The sequence below is a fragment of the Lipotes vexillifer genome, unplaced genomic scaffold (genome assembly GCF_000442215.2).
Source record: "Lipotes vexillifer unplaced genomic scaffold, Lipotes_vexillifer_v1.1 scaffold522, whole genome shotgun sequence".
NCBI lineage: Eukaryota > Metazoa > Chordata > Mammalia > Artiodactyla > Lipotidae > Lipotes > Lipotes vexillifer.
In genome coordinates this window covers 838,699-853,298 of record NW_006780291.1, presented here as the reverse complement: position 1 = coordinate 853,298, position 14,600 = coordinate 838,699, and the positions used below count along the sequence as shown (strand labels likewise).

At 37.8% G+C, this 14,600-nt stretch overlaps 1 protein-coding gene across 1 annotated transcript in view; it reads right to left on the bottom strand.

Annotated features, from left to right (window-relative positions):
- Window positions 1-9,451: 9,451 nt before the first annotated feature.
- The window catches only part of ZFR (zinc finger RNA binding protein), an 86,313-nt gene continuing 81,164 nt past the window's right edge, over window positions 9,452-14,600 (bottom strand). Inside the window, exons 18-20 of the mRNA XM_007453358.1 lie at window positions 13,975-14,086; window positions 13,759-13,856; window positions 9,452-11,064 (exon numbers count right to left, since the gene is read on the bottom strand). Of these exons, the coding sequence (XP_007453420.1) occupies window positions 10,885-11,064; window positions 13,759-13,856; window positions 13,975-14,086 (390 nt within the window). The 3' untranslated portion in view covers window positions 9,452-10,884. The remainder of the gene's footprint in view (window positions 11,065-13,758; window positions 13,857-13,974; window positions 14,087-14,600) is intronic.

Below are 14,600 nucleotides of genomic sequence, written 5' to 3'. Positions count from 1 at the left end.
CATGTGGGATCCTCCCAGACCGGGGCAGGAACCCACGTCCCGTGCATCGGCAGGCGGACTCCCACTGCACCACGAGGGAAGCCCCCTGACCTAACATTCTTGAGGGAACTAACACCGTCTCATGAGTATCATGAGTAGCAGGGGTTGAATGAGTGGTTTTTAAAAATAAATTTATTTATTTATTTTTAATTTTGGCTGCGTTGGGTCTTCGTTGCTGCGCGCAGGCTTTCTTTAGTTGCAGTGAGAGGGGACTACTCTTCGTTGCATTGCGCGGGCTTCTCATTGCGGTGGCTTCTCTTGTTGCAGAGCACGGGTTCTAGGCGCGTGGGCTTCAGTACTTGTGGCTTGCGGGCTCTAGAGCGCAGGCTCAGTAGTTGTGGCGCACGGGCTTAATTGCTCCGCGGCATGTGGGATCTTCCCGGACCAGGGCTCAAACCTGTGTCCCCTGCATTGGCAGGTGGATTCCTAACCACTGCGCCACCAGGAAGCCCTGAATGAGTGGTTTTTAAGGAGGGGGCACTCCTCTTTAGCATCACTGGTCTAGGGACTTCTCTGGTGGTGCAGTGGTTAAGAATCCACCTGCCAATGTAGGGGACACGGGTTTGATCTGATCCCTGGTCTGGGAAGATCCCATGTGCCACAGAGCAACTGAACCTGTGCGTCACAACTACTGAAGCCCGTGCACTTAGAGCCTGTGTTCCGCAGCGAGAGAGGCCACTGCAGTGAGAGTCCCATGCACCGCAGCAAAGAGGAGTCCCCACTCGACGCAACTGGAGAAAGCCCGCATGCAGCAACGAAGATCCAACGCAGCCAAAAATAAATAAATTAAAAAAAAAAAAAAAAAAAGAATCACTGATCTATAACATCACTTAGATGATTGAGCTGTATTTCATTAAAATACTTATTGGACATTTTGTTTCTAATCTTACCCACTTGCCAATAATGCTTCTGTAAATATATTTTAATTTATAGTTTCCTATACTTATCTGGTTAGGTTTAATTCTTTTTTTTCATGAAAGAAGTGGAAAATTCTATTCGAGCCAAATTTGAGGATTATAAACCACAAACAGCATCTCAGAAAACTCCGAGAACTGTTCCCTAGATTTAATACTTTAAGATAACTTCTTTTTGTTTGTTTGTTTGTTTTGTTTTAAGAAGATGTTGGGGGTAGGAGTTAATTTATTTTTGCTGTGTTGGGTCTTCATTTCTGTGCAAGGGCTGTCTCTAGTTGTGGCAAGCGGGGGCCACTCTTCATCGCGGTGTGCAGGCCTCTCACTATCACGGCCTCTCTTGCTGCGGAGCACAGGCTCCAGACGCACAGGCTCAGTAGTTGTGGCTCATGGGCCTAGTTGCTCCGTGGCATGTGGGATCCTCCCAGACCAGGGCTCGAACCCGTGTTCCCTGCATTAGCAGGCAGATTCTCAACCACTGCACCACCAGGGAAGCCCCAAGATAACTTCTTTGCAGTTCAGTTGCTGGGTCAAAATCTCTCTCTGTATATTTGCATTTAAAAAAAAGATAATTCAGATGTTGACTGAGCTGGTGCCCTTGCCTTTGCCTTTGAGATCTTGGTATTACTTGATATTTTCAATCTTTATAACCTTTGTCAATCTGGTTGACAAAAGCTTATTACTTTTTAAAAATTTGTATTTATTTGATTACTAGTAAGGTTGAAATTTTGTTTTCATATGGCTATTGGCTATTTATATTTCTTTTGAGAATATATATTTCTTAAGAATTGTCCAGCCATGTACATTGCCCATTTACCCTTTTAAAGAAAGATTATATCTTATAATTTATTGCCAAGGTATTCCATATTCATTGTCAAATCATCTGAATCAGTGGAAAAAGTCACTCAAGATCTCATAATCCAGAGATAACCAATGTTAATAGTTTAAAAAAATGTTTTTATTTTATATTGGAGAATAGCAGATTTACAATATTGTATTAGTTTCAGGTGTACAGCAAAGTGATTCAGTTATACATATACCCAATGTAATAGTTTTGAGTTAGGACTTTTTCTGTGTGTGTGTGTCTGCATATGTGGATGCATGTATCACAAATGTGGACTTTTTGTTTGTTTTTGTTTTTTTTTTGCAGTACGCGGGCCTCTCACTGTTGTGGCCTCTCCTGTTGTGGAGCACAGGCTCCGGATGCACAGGCTCAGCGGCCATGGCTCACGGGCCCAGCCGCTCCGCGGCATGTGGGATCTTCCCGGACAGGGGCACGAACCCGTGTCCCCTGCATTGGCAGGCGGACTCTCAACCACTGCGCCGCCATGGAAGCCCCAAATGTGGACTTCTAAAAAAAAATCAATTTTTAAATTTATTTTTAGCTACGTGTGTCTTCCTTGCTGGGTGCGGGCTTTCTTTAGTTGGGGCAAGCAGGGGCTACTCTGTTGTGGTGCGTGGGCTTCTCATTGCAGTGGCTTCTCTTGTTGCGGAGCATGGTCTCTAGGTGCGTGGGCTTCAGTAGTTGTGGCACGTGGGCTTCAGTAGTTGTGGCTCGTGGGCTCTAGAGCGCAGGCTCAGTAGTTGTGGTGCACGGGCTTAGTTGCTCCACGACATGTGAGGTCTCCCTGGACCAGGGCTCGAAAACGTGTCCCGGGCATTGGTAGGGGGATTCTTAATCACTGTGCCACCAGGGAAGCCCACAAATGTGGACTTTTATACAGATATTGGTTTTACATATATGATTTATGAAAATCTCAGTATGTCAATAAACACACAGCTACATCATTATTTGTAATGATCCACTACACAGATGTCCCATTTTTCTAATTCTTGACAATTCAGGTAGTAAATCTTTATGCCTGTGTCCAATTCTTTTCTTAGTGGAATCAGATTCAAATGATTTGAACAGGTATTTCCCTGGTGGCACAGTGGTTGGGAATCCACCTGCCAATGCAGGGGACACAGGTTCGATCCCTGGTCCGGGAAGATCCCTCATGCCGTGGGGCAACTGGGCCCGTGTGCCACAACTACTGAGCCCACGTGCTGCAACTACCGAAGCCCACGTGCCTAGAGCCCGTGCTCCACAGCAGGAGAGGCCACTGCAATCAGAAGCCCACGCACCGCAATGAAGAGTAGCCCCACTCACTGAAACTAGAGAAAGCCTGCATGCAGCAACAAAGACCCAATGCAGCCAAAAATAAAAATATAAATTTATTTAAAAAATGATTTGAACATATTTATTAATATCAACTCTGATATATTATAATGATTTCCCCAGTTATTTTTCTTTAAATTTTATAGTTTTATATTTTTAGTACTAAAATTCACATATTTTCATATTGAACCAGCCTTGCATTCCCAAGATAGACTCCACTTGGTTGTGGTGATTATTCTTTATATATATTGCTAGACTTGATTTGATAAATCTTCTGTTAAGGATTCTTCAGTCTAATTTCATCAGGTATATTGGTCTGAGTTTCTTTGAACTGTTTCTACCTAGTTTTGGTATCAGGGTAATGTTGGCCTCATAAAGTAAGTCGGGGTTGAGCTCCAGAGAAAAAAATTACTGTAATTATTATTGTATTAGTCATAACTAACTTTATGGGGTCACTTGCCCTAGCTCGTTCCTCTCCCCAATCTGCCCAGTGTGTTCAGTTCCCCAGGGCTCCCTTTTTCAATCCTCTGGCCAGAAACCTGCAGCTTTAGTTATTGAATTCTACCAGACACTTCTATGGCCGTATTCATGTCCAAGGCTAAGCAGTGAGTTTGCTGCTGGAGGGGGAAAGATGGCAAAATTGTCAGTTTGATATACTTCAGTTCTGGTCTTCTCCAATATGTCTGCTACTAACTATGGTTCAGGGTCCTCAAACTGCTGTTCTATGCATTTTATCCAGATTTTATAGTTGAATTCCGAGGAAGAGACGGGGAGGAGGGTGTTTACTTCATCTTATCAGGACCTGGAACTCATAAATTTGGTTTCAATTAAGTATTTAGTTGTAGCTCCCCTTCCACTACACCATATACTAAGCCATCTCCTTTTTTTATCTCTTTTGATGTGCACTATTTCATAAAAAGGAAAAAATTAAGAACACATATAATTAAGAATTTTGCCATCTGAAATCTTCTCCCTCCTTCTCTTAATCCAACCAAAGAGCAGACAGGAAGACAGGCAGGCTGCTCCAATGTTACTGTGAGATTTTTAGGAGATAGGTTTTAATCTCTGCTCTGAAATAAAGGATTCCTTTGAGGCTGTAGCTTGCTTCAACTTCAGGCCTCCTTCCTGACATTTCTCTTGAAACGGTCAATGAAGGAAGTGCACCAAGTGTTTCTTTACGACTGTCCTTTACGTTAGGTGTGGGAGACATCACATATCCTAGTATATAGGAGAGAAACACATGATTACAGAATCAAAGAATTTTGGAACTGACTAATTTTAGAGATGGTCTGCCCCTCAGTTTAACATATGTGGTTGCACATGCAGATTGGAAGAGTCCATAGGTAAAAAGTCCACGATCTGAAATATAATAAAACCAAATGCCCACAGGGCCAGCCTGGTAGACAAAATAGGGAACAGTAGAGGCTTTGGTAAACTGTCCAGAACAGGCTTTGTCTTAAATTTATCCTCTAGAGGGAGTAGCCATTACTCTCATCATAGGAACACATGCTCTATGTCATCAGATCTTCCAGTTTTTCAAGAGAAGTCAAATTGGGATTTTCATGTGAAATCTTTACTATTGGCTCAAAGTTTCTAACAGTCTTTGGGCCAAATGAGACACAGCTACATCCTGGGTATAGTATATTAGATGTCATTTTTGACTCCTGGCTCAGGTGAGTTTTCCTCCTTTTTTCCTATCCTTACTTAAGCATTGACCTTTGAAAGAGCTATACCTTTGTAGGTTCTTTAGAATTACGAGGAGAAAAAAAGGCTAATGGGCAGGTCTTCGGAGCGGACCAAAATTGGGATACTTAAGATCTATTTGTACATTACGTCTTAAGCATTAAAATTCTGCAGAAAGAGGTTTGACTAAAGCAAAAATTAACACTTTGTAAGTCAACTATACTTCAATTAAAAAAAATTTTTTTTTAAAAGGGACAAATCTATAGGAGGTACATAGCATAAAGGTTAAAAGTTCAGGATTTGAGGTCAACAGGACTCTCCAAGTACGCAGCTTTCTGATGACCTGACACATTCAAGAAGAGATATTCAAATGATCTTTATTACAGCAACAGCAAAGTACTTAATCTCAAAACCCTGGTTTGCTCATATGTAATGAATACCTATCACCTAGTGATATCTCAAGGGTGAAACCACATGTACCATTTTAGCACAGTGATGCGGAGTTGCTTGAAGTTCTTTTAAGGAGCAATAACATGATCAAATTGGTGCTTTAGGAAAAACATTCTGGGGGCTGTAGGTTGAATAGTGTAGAGACTGGAGGCAGAAAGAAAAAAGGCAAGACTGGAGTTTGGACTGAGAGAAAGGATTTGGAAATAAACGTAACAAAAGGAGTACCTGATGAAACCTGGAAGGTGGATGAGATTATCAATAGCATGTACATATAAGATGCCAATGATAGAACCATGGAAAGTGCTACAGCTGACCCTTGAACAACGTAAGGGGTCGGCAACAACTTCTCTGTAAGTAACCCCATTCATTTTACTGTTGCAGTTAATATTTTTAAAAAAGCCATTTCTTCAATTGTTTGGTTTTTTCCTATAGCTATTCATATTAGAAGGTACTTAAAATCCTTTCTCTCTCTCATATCATCTTTTGTCCCTCCTTCTCTGCGGTTCCAACTACATGCCATAATTTTGAACAAATTCACTATCTTGGTCACTCTTTTTTGAATATCACATTAAAATTAATGCCCAGAACTGAACACCAGATTCCAGATATGGTGTGACTAATGCCCAGTGTAGGAGGACTGTATATCTCTCAATTTTGGATATCACTAAGACAAAGGATACAAGGATGCGCCCTTCGCTGTTAAAAGGCTTGCAGGGCTTCCCTGGTGGCGCAGTGGTTGAGTCCACCTGCCGATGCAGGGGACACGGGTTCGTGCCCCGGTCCGGGAAGATCCCACATGCCGCGGAGCGGCTGGGCCCGTGAGCCATGGCCGCTGAGCCTGCGCATCCGGAGCCTGTGCTCCGCAACGGGAGAGGCCACAACAGTGAGCGGCCCGCGTACCGCAAAAAAAAAAAAAAAAAAAAAAAAAGGCTTCCAGTGCTCACTAAAATTAGTTGTGATTGGTAATGCAGGTTTTAACTTCCTTCCAGCCCTCCACATTATGCATTAGCAAAAGGCAGGCCTTCTGTTTTTGTCTACATTATAATGCATACTATATCACACTGAAGTACAATTTGCTCTTTTTAAACAGCTTATGGCAAAGCTCAAGGTAAATTAACAACACTCTGGACTTTTTCCCATCAGGAACCTGTTGTACTGCATTATCCTGTATTTATTTAATATAGGGCCTATATTGATCCAAGCCCTAACTATGTTCTCTGCCATTTCCCCTTTCTACTTGTCAACTCTCTAACATTAACGTATTTTATGAGTGATTAATTAGCTGGGATCAACTTAACCGTCTTTTCGTACTTTCATGCAACAGATTACCTACTTTAAAAAAATATATTTCACATTAGGTTACTGATTAAACAGTTCTTTCCAAACTGAAGACCCTTTGTCTCTAGTACCAGTATCTTACTATATTAAAGTGAATAGAGTAACTTTGTATTTAACATGGAACCAGTTTAAGCATCGTTCAAAAATATTACTCAAAGTTTTTAGTTACAGAATTGTTTCTTCTTTGCAGATTTTATTTTACATCTATTATTACACTAAGCAAGATAAAGGAGGACTAACGGAACTTAGCGCCTGTGACCGCTGGGATGTGGGTGGTATGGGGAGAGTAGTGTGAGTACACACGTTACGGAGCTGTGAGCTGCTCATGTGCTTTTTGGCCATTTGACTCTGCACTTGAGGTTGGTCTGTACTTATGTCATTGTAATGATTTCACTCCTGCCTGTGACACTTTTATCAAATGTCGGAATAAATAAAGATTATTATGAAAATAAAAAAGATAAAGGACTAAAATTAACTAGACTATAGCTTACTAAAATTACCTAAACAACTAATCAATAAAATTGCTTAGGGAATAGGGATATTATGATTTGCTAAATACTGCAATAAACTTATTACCATATTGTATAGCTGATCATAAAATACCTTTAATACTAAACTTAAAATATAATTTAATTCTGAACTGTAAAGCATGTTTATTAAAGCATGATCCATGTACAACTTGCATCAGAACCACCTATAATTGAAGAAAAAAATTGATTTGGGATGATCCTACAGCGCTTGTTAAAAATGCAGTTTCCCTATGTGTACTGATACAGAACAACCTCCAAGACTCCAAGATACATTAAATGAGAAAAGGCAAGGTTCAGAACAATGTACGCAGTATCTAGGCATTTGTATAAAGACAAAGGGGAGCACATGTTGATGTTGACATGTGCACAGACCACGTGTGGAAGGATATACAAATGGATAACACTGCCTCTGGAAAGGGGAACCACGTAATGGGAAAACAGGGGGAGGTAGAAGGTATTTTATGCCATAAATCCCTTTACAATTTTTGACTTTTGTAACATGTTATGAACAATCCATTCAAACAATTAAGAGAAAGTCCATCTTAGAATGCACATTCTCAGGCTTATTCTGGCCCTCCTTAGAATTTCTGGAATTAGGGTTTAGGAATCTTAGTATCTAGAATGGTCCCCACATGACTCTCATGAACAAATTTGAGATCACTGCTATGAATATTATCTATGACACTATAAAATTTGCCCTTTATTGGGAAAAAATTTTTAAGTTAGCTCTGCCAAATTCAGTACAAAAGATGATGAATCCATTAAACTAACTGTTTATAACTTAAATTCACAACATATACTGACAACGTAATAGCATGACCATGCAAAAGATTTGATGCTTTGTCAATAAGCAAGAAAAAAAGATTTAAAATACTGTTGACTTAAAATAATTAGAGATCCTTTCTTATGCTGTTTATGCAAGTTTCCTTTTCCTTTTTTTTTTTTTGGGGGGTGAAGTAGAAAAGGATAGCTTTATTTCTTTGCCAGGCAAAGGGAGACACAGTGGGCTCCTGACCTTGAAGAAAACTACATTTCTCTGTTCGAATCTGCCCTTTGGAACTCAGGGAAGGTCATGGAGGCTGGAGTCTTGACTACAGGAAATGGGGGACAAAAGGGCCTCCATACCTGGGAGCCCTACAGGGCCTCACTCAGTTTCACTCCACCCTTTTCATTGATACTCCTCAATCTTGAGGAAAGATATTGGACAAGAAAGGGAACAATCGTTTTGGATAGAGATGAAGTTTTCATTTTTAATACTAGCTTATTTAAAGAAATAGAAGAAACAATAGTGGTGAAGACAAAAATCTAATTTGTAATGCATCATGTAATTGGGGGATGGTTGAATTAATTTGTTTTATCTGGGTTATCATTACTGAAACATAAGCATGCACTATAATAACAAGGAGAGCTAGTTTGAGATGCAGAGAAAACTGATAAGTAAATTAGTTGCCGAAACAACTGGTTCAAGAATGCATTAGCACGATAACCAATGCTTCTTTTGACTAGAAAGTTTATAATTTTCTTTAAAAACTGTCAAAGCAGACGAGATATTAACAAATACTCAAGTCAACTTTATTTCATATAAGATGGCTAATGTGAATCTAGCTACAGCTGTGAAAACCATTACGCCATGCAAAAAAATAAATAATACTGAAATAATTATCTTTGTAAAAAAAATTTAAGTGGCACCACTTGTATATCTGGATGAAGACACCTGAAACTAAATGCAAAAATTTGGAACTTGGGCTGAGAACATTTTTAGAACATAATTACTTGCAAGATGAAGGGAGCAGGCTGGCAAAGTGCTGAGCGTAAACTTTGATACCCGACTTTCAATTTCAACTCTGTCACTAAATTGATGTACTAACTTTAATTAGCCATTCTGGGCTTTAGTTTCCTCATGTAAAAAATAAGAAATACAGCACCTTCACTTATTCTTAATTTGTTATGATAGTTTTAAACAGGAAAACGCGTGGTGTCTGTCATTAGTGAGTGATAAATGTCAGTTCTTTTCTTCTCTCTTAAGTAAGAGAACTGTGAGAAACAAAATTCCAAATTTTTTTACTGGGTGACTAAAATGAGACCCGGAAAGATTAAAAAAAGAAAAGATGCTTGCTTGAGTTACAAAGATAGTATGTGACAAAATTTGGGAGAAAAAACAGTCTCCTGTTCTACTTCCCCAGCGGTTGTCTCCTACAGTCTCCTGGTCCTCTAAGAGCCTGGGGGAAGATTCTGACCCAAGAAAGAAATTGAACCAATATGGTATTGAATTACACAATTTTCTGGAAATTATGTGCCCAGGAAACATCATTTGTCAGAAATAACAAGATGTAAGTAGCCAATAAATTTGAATATGGTTTTACTGAAGCATACGTCATTTCAAAGCAGAAGTATTTATGTCAATTCTAACATATAATACAGTTAAGTCATTATATGAATTTAAGTTTTTATTTGTGTATTTCACTGTAGTGCTGTGACAAAATGACATTTGTGTACCAGAGCATACATATATCAACAGTAAGATGTAACTTTTCATTACACCACTGCTAGAATATTTAGCTTTTCGTAGGACACATAAGCAGGTAAGATGGCCACACCAAATAATTTTCTGTTTTTTTTCCTTAGATAACCTTAATTTTTAAAAATCAGTAATACTTTATCAACCTCACTGTTAATAGAACTATAAATTATCTGGGTGATGGGGTGTGGGGACAGGGGGGAGGGATAATTCAACTATTATTATACTGTAATAGTCGCTAGAGTAATCTCACACACACCAATAATGAACTGTCTTCATAATTAAGGGCTAGTTACTGTTGTTAGTTGCACAATGATACAGTTCCTTTTGAAAATATTGGTTAGCCCACTTATATATGAAAAATGCCCTTTCCACTTACGCAGAAGAAAAAAATATTCAGAAAGTTATTTTTGGCCTTGCTATGTCAAAAAGTCAACTGTACAAAGATCTACGTGTCAAACCTAAAATTATAATTTTAAAAGTATTAAAAACAAAAATGTCATGCATTTTTATTATCAATTATGCAGAGGCTTTAAAACTGTCGCAAGACCATATAATATATATTAGCTTTTATACTGCTAATGCACAACTAACAGCAAACTTGATTAGATTAACAGAAATCTGTCTTAATTACACCTTTATATATCACACTAGAGAGACAAATGCCACAAGATCTGCAGAAACATTCAGTTCTGAGCACGTAAATGGCAGGATAACTTTTTTGTGTTGTAATCTATCACATAAGGAATAACAAAAGGAAGAAATTCTGCAGTCTCACGTTACAAAAAAACGTACTGCTGTAAAATATTAGGAGGGTAAAGGATATCTGTAACACAAAGTAACAACTAGTATCAAACAGCAAACAAAACCTCTAAATAAAAATATCAAAATACACATAGCAACTGAGCACAAATACTGCATTAAATATAGTAAAGATTTAATAGGACTAGTTAATAAAAGACACAAATATAGGGGGAGCTAGGGCAACCAGTAAATAAAACCAAAAATAATGGGGAAAAAAATCAGAACAATTGTTTTTCCCCTAGTTGGAGCACAATTTTTGGGGGGTGTCTTTCCATTCATATAATACCTAACACTGTACATTAAAAGATTTTAATATCATAGAAAAACTTGGTTCTTCCATGAAATTCTTTAAATTCTTGATAATTTTTTCAAAGTAGACATCATTATGAATGAAAAACAGCCAACAAATGGGCACCTGTTGCCTTTTAACACTGCAGATTTTACAGAAACTTTTTAAAAGTTATCATAATCCTTTTTGTCTTTTTTCCCCTCAGCTTCAAATCCATCAACTCCATCACTATCCCTTCTTCGTTTCCTGTTGTTGTGGATGTTAAAACGTTGGCTCATTTGGGGTAGTGGATCCATGCCCAGAACTTTGTGTATCTGGCGGAATGCAAGGAGTCTCAATGCAAACTACAACAACAACAAAAAGAGTCAGAATTTAGTTAATTTAAAAAGCCACTATTAATTCTTATTAGGTTTATAGCCCCAAATGACAATATAAAAAAGCATGTTTAATGAAAGAAACATCTTGAACGATATTAAATTTCACAAATGAAATACTCCATATGTTCTGATGTTTTTATTTTCAGGCTTTAATGTGTACATGCTGTTTTGTTTTTTAAAGCATAAGTTAAAAAAATAATTCTTAAAAAATTAGTATAATGTTGATTAAAAAAATCCTAAAACAATATACAGCAAAAGAAAAAGTGTCTCACTTATTGAATGAACATCTCTTTGGTTCATATTCACTCATCTTCCCACTTTTCCTGTGGATGCCCATGTACACAGGCTCAGGCATGGGGTACACGTGCACGCGCACACACACACACCTCCCCCCAGGTTTACAAAATGAGGATTATACTTCTACAACTTGTTACTTCATGAACTAAAAAAAAGATTTTTCACTATGTGGCTATGTATACATAGGAATATGTTAGGCATCAATGTCACAAGACCTATGTGTCACAAGATATTTGTGACATAATTCCCTAGTTTTCTGGGGGATATATACCCTTTAAACTAATATAAGGAAATTTTACAGTCATTTGATCAAATGGCAATTTTCACTACATAGTTAAACCTTCAATATAACTGTTTAGACTATTTCTTGAGATATAATTCACATATCAAATTTGTCCTCTTAAAGTGTACAATTCAGTGGGTTTTTTAAGTATACTTACAAAGTTTTTCAACCATAACCACTCTCTAATTCCAGAACATTTTCATCACCACCTCTCACCCGTAAAAAAGCCCCATGGCCCAATAGCAGTCATCCCTCAATTCCTCTACCCTGAGGCCCTCACAACCACTAATCTACTTTTCTATCTTGATAGATTTGTCTACTATGGACATTTCATATAAATGAAATCATACAATATGACTTTTTGTGTCTGGCTTGTTTTACTTACATTAAGGTTTTCAAGATTCATCTACATTATATTATGTATCAGCACTTCATTCCTTTTAATGGCTGAGTAATTTTCCACTGTATGAATATACCGCATTTGTTTATCCACCTATCCATCAACTGATATACACTTGGGATGTTTCCACTTTTTGGCAATTATGCACAATGCTTCTACGAATATTTGTGCATAAATTCTTTTTAAAATTAAAAAAAATTTTTTAAATTATTTTTTGTGTATAACTTTTTAATGAACATATATTTGCAGTTCTTTGAATATACTTAGGAGTCAAACTGCTGAGTCATATGGTAACTATGTTTAACTTATTGAGGAAGTGCCAGACTGTTTTCCACAGTGGCTGCTATTCAGACTATTTTTAACCCCTGTTAACTTTCTTCAGCTGAGATACAGTTATTGACTACAATCATCCAAGTGAGAATTTACTGTTTTAAAACTTTTTTCCAGATTAGATGATTCTAGTTCCTTAGAACTCTCCTCATACATTGATTGGCTTTTCAAACCTTGAAAAGTCCCCAAATCATCTTGCATCTTGGTTGGAACTTGATACAGCTTTCTGTGTAAGCCTGCAGTTCTGGATCTTTGGCAGTACTGGGTACTTCTCTATCTCATCTAAGTTATAAGGCTGTTAACTTTCTGAAGTGAAACTAGGAATATTTATCATAACAGAATACTGATTCTTTATTTAGAGATACTTACAAAAGGTCCTTCCCAAAGATAGAATAATGTTTTCTTCTGTATTAAAAGAAAATATCCAAAGATATCTGGTGTATAATAATGAATAGTAATACACTTCTACCACAGACATACTGCTACTGATCATCAGCTTTTTCTAATACTAGGAGTTTCTAAATAGAAGAGTACTCCAGTAAGGAAAACGAAAATAGCATCTGAGGATGGAGTGCACACTGTAAGCTCTTGTTCTGCATGTGACTGATATATATTCCTAAATTCTAACAAGAGATTTCTACTGTGTAATTGTAAATTATTTAGCAGCAAACGAAATTTGAGGATACTGAAATTATTCCCATAAAAAGTCATCTTGGAATTTTTAAACAATATCAAAGGAGACAAGGTTTACTTAATTCCTTTTTTGAGGGGGCGGATTAACCTTATTCTCCTCTTAGTACACTTCTGGACTCAAAAAAAGAAAGCAATAGCAGTTTTAGACTGATTGAAATATTAACTTATTTAATCTTCCCAACAATCCTATTTGAGACAGACATTGCTCTTATCCCTTACAGATGAGCGGGCAGAGCTGGTATCAAACTCAGGGAGTCTTGACTTCAGGGCCCACACTTTTAATTACCACATTAGCTGGCTTTTTCAGTGGCAGGAAAGGCTAAATCATAACAAAAATTTCCATAAACCATACAACATATCACTTCTGTACATACAGAGGACATAAATAGCTTCTCTACTGATCTTGATATACAACGTAATACTGAGATTTAGAGACACTGAAAATACTGCTGTATTTTTATATTTATATAATACACTTAAAGAGACACACACACAGTTAAAATAATAAACTTGAAGATTACACTGATGAAATCTAGTTTAAATTATAACCTCTCTAAGGGTTTACTTACAGTGATTTTTTCTAAAGGACAATTATAAAAAACCAAAACTTTAAGGGCAGTGATAGAACAAAGCTTTGGGATTAGGAACACACTGGTACCTGTGCACTGGATGTGATGTCTTCACGCTGCTGGTCAGTCATTGTTGCCAAGGTATCAAAGGGATCCTTCTCACAAGGATCCAGAAGTCCAGGACTACCTACAGCAATCACCGTAGGGAGAAAAAAGCATTACCATCATCCATTTGTAAAATAAAGAAGAGTTCTCATTCAACCATCAAACACAAAAACAAACATTATAAATGAAGTAAAACTTACCTTTAAGAATAATCCCTGAAGAAATGCACTCAAACACTCTTCTCAGTGCATCTCCAGGACTCTGAGGACTAGAAGCACTACTGATTGCTTTCTCTACTAGTAACTCCATAGCCTAAAAACAAAAAAATAAAAATGTGCTTAACAGCTTACAGCCCAAAGGAATTATTCATTTTCAAACACCAGAATGAAAAACTACCTGCAAGACTGTCAATAAAAAATTTAAAGATTGAAAAAGTTACATAGACCAAGTCACAAAATTAGAAAAAAATTACATATAGTATAAAAACACTCAAAATTAAATAATAATGAAAACAAAAATAAGACTATATAATTGACATCTTAAACATTTTTTATAATTTATGCTAAATGAAAAATAGATTAATAGGTTTTTTGTTATTTTTAGTTGTTATCCTTTCCTATTAAAATATGACAGTCCTTGGGCTTCCCTGGTGGCGCAGTGGTTGAGAGTCCGCCTGCCGATGCAGGGGACGCGGGTTCGTGCCCCGGTCTGGGATGATCCCACATGCCACGGAGCGGCTGGGCCCGTGAGCCATGGCCGCTGAGCCTGCGTGTCCGGAGCCTGTTGCTCCGCAACGGGAGAGGCCACAACAGTGAGAGGCCCGCAT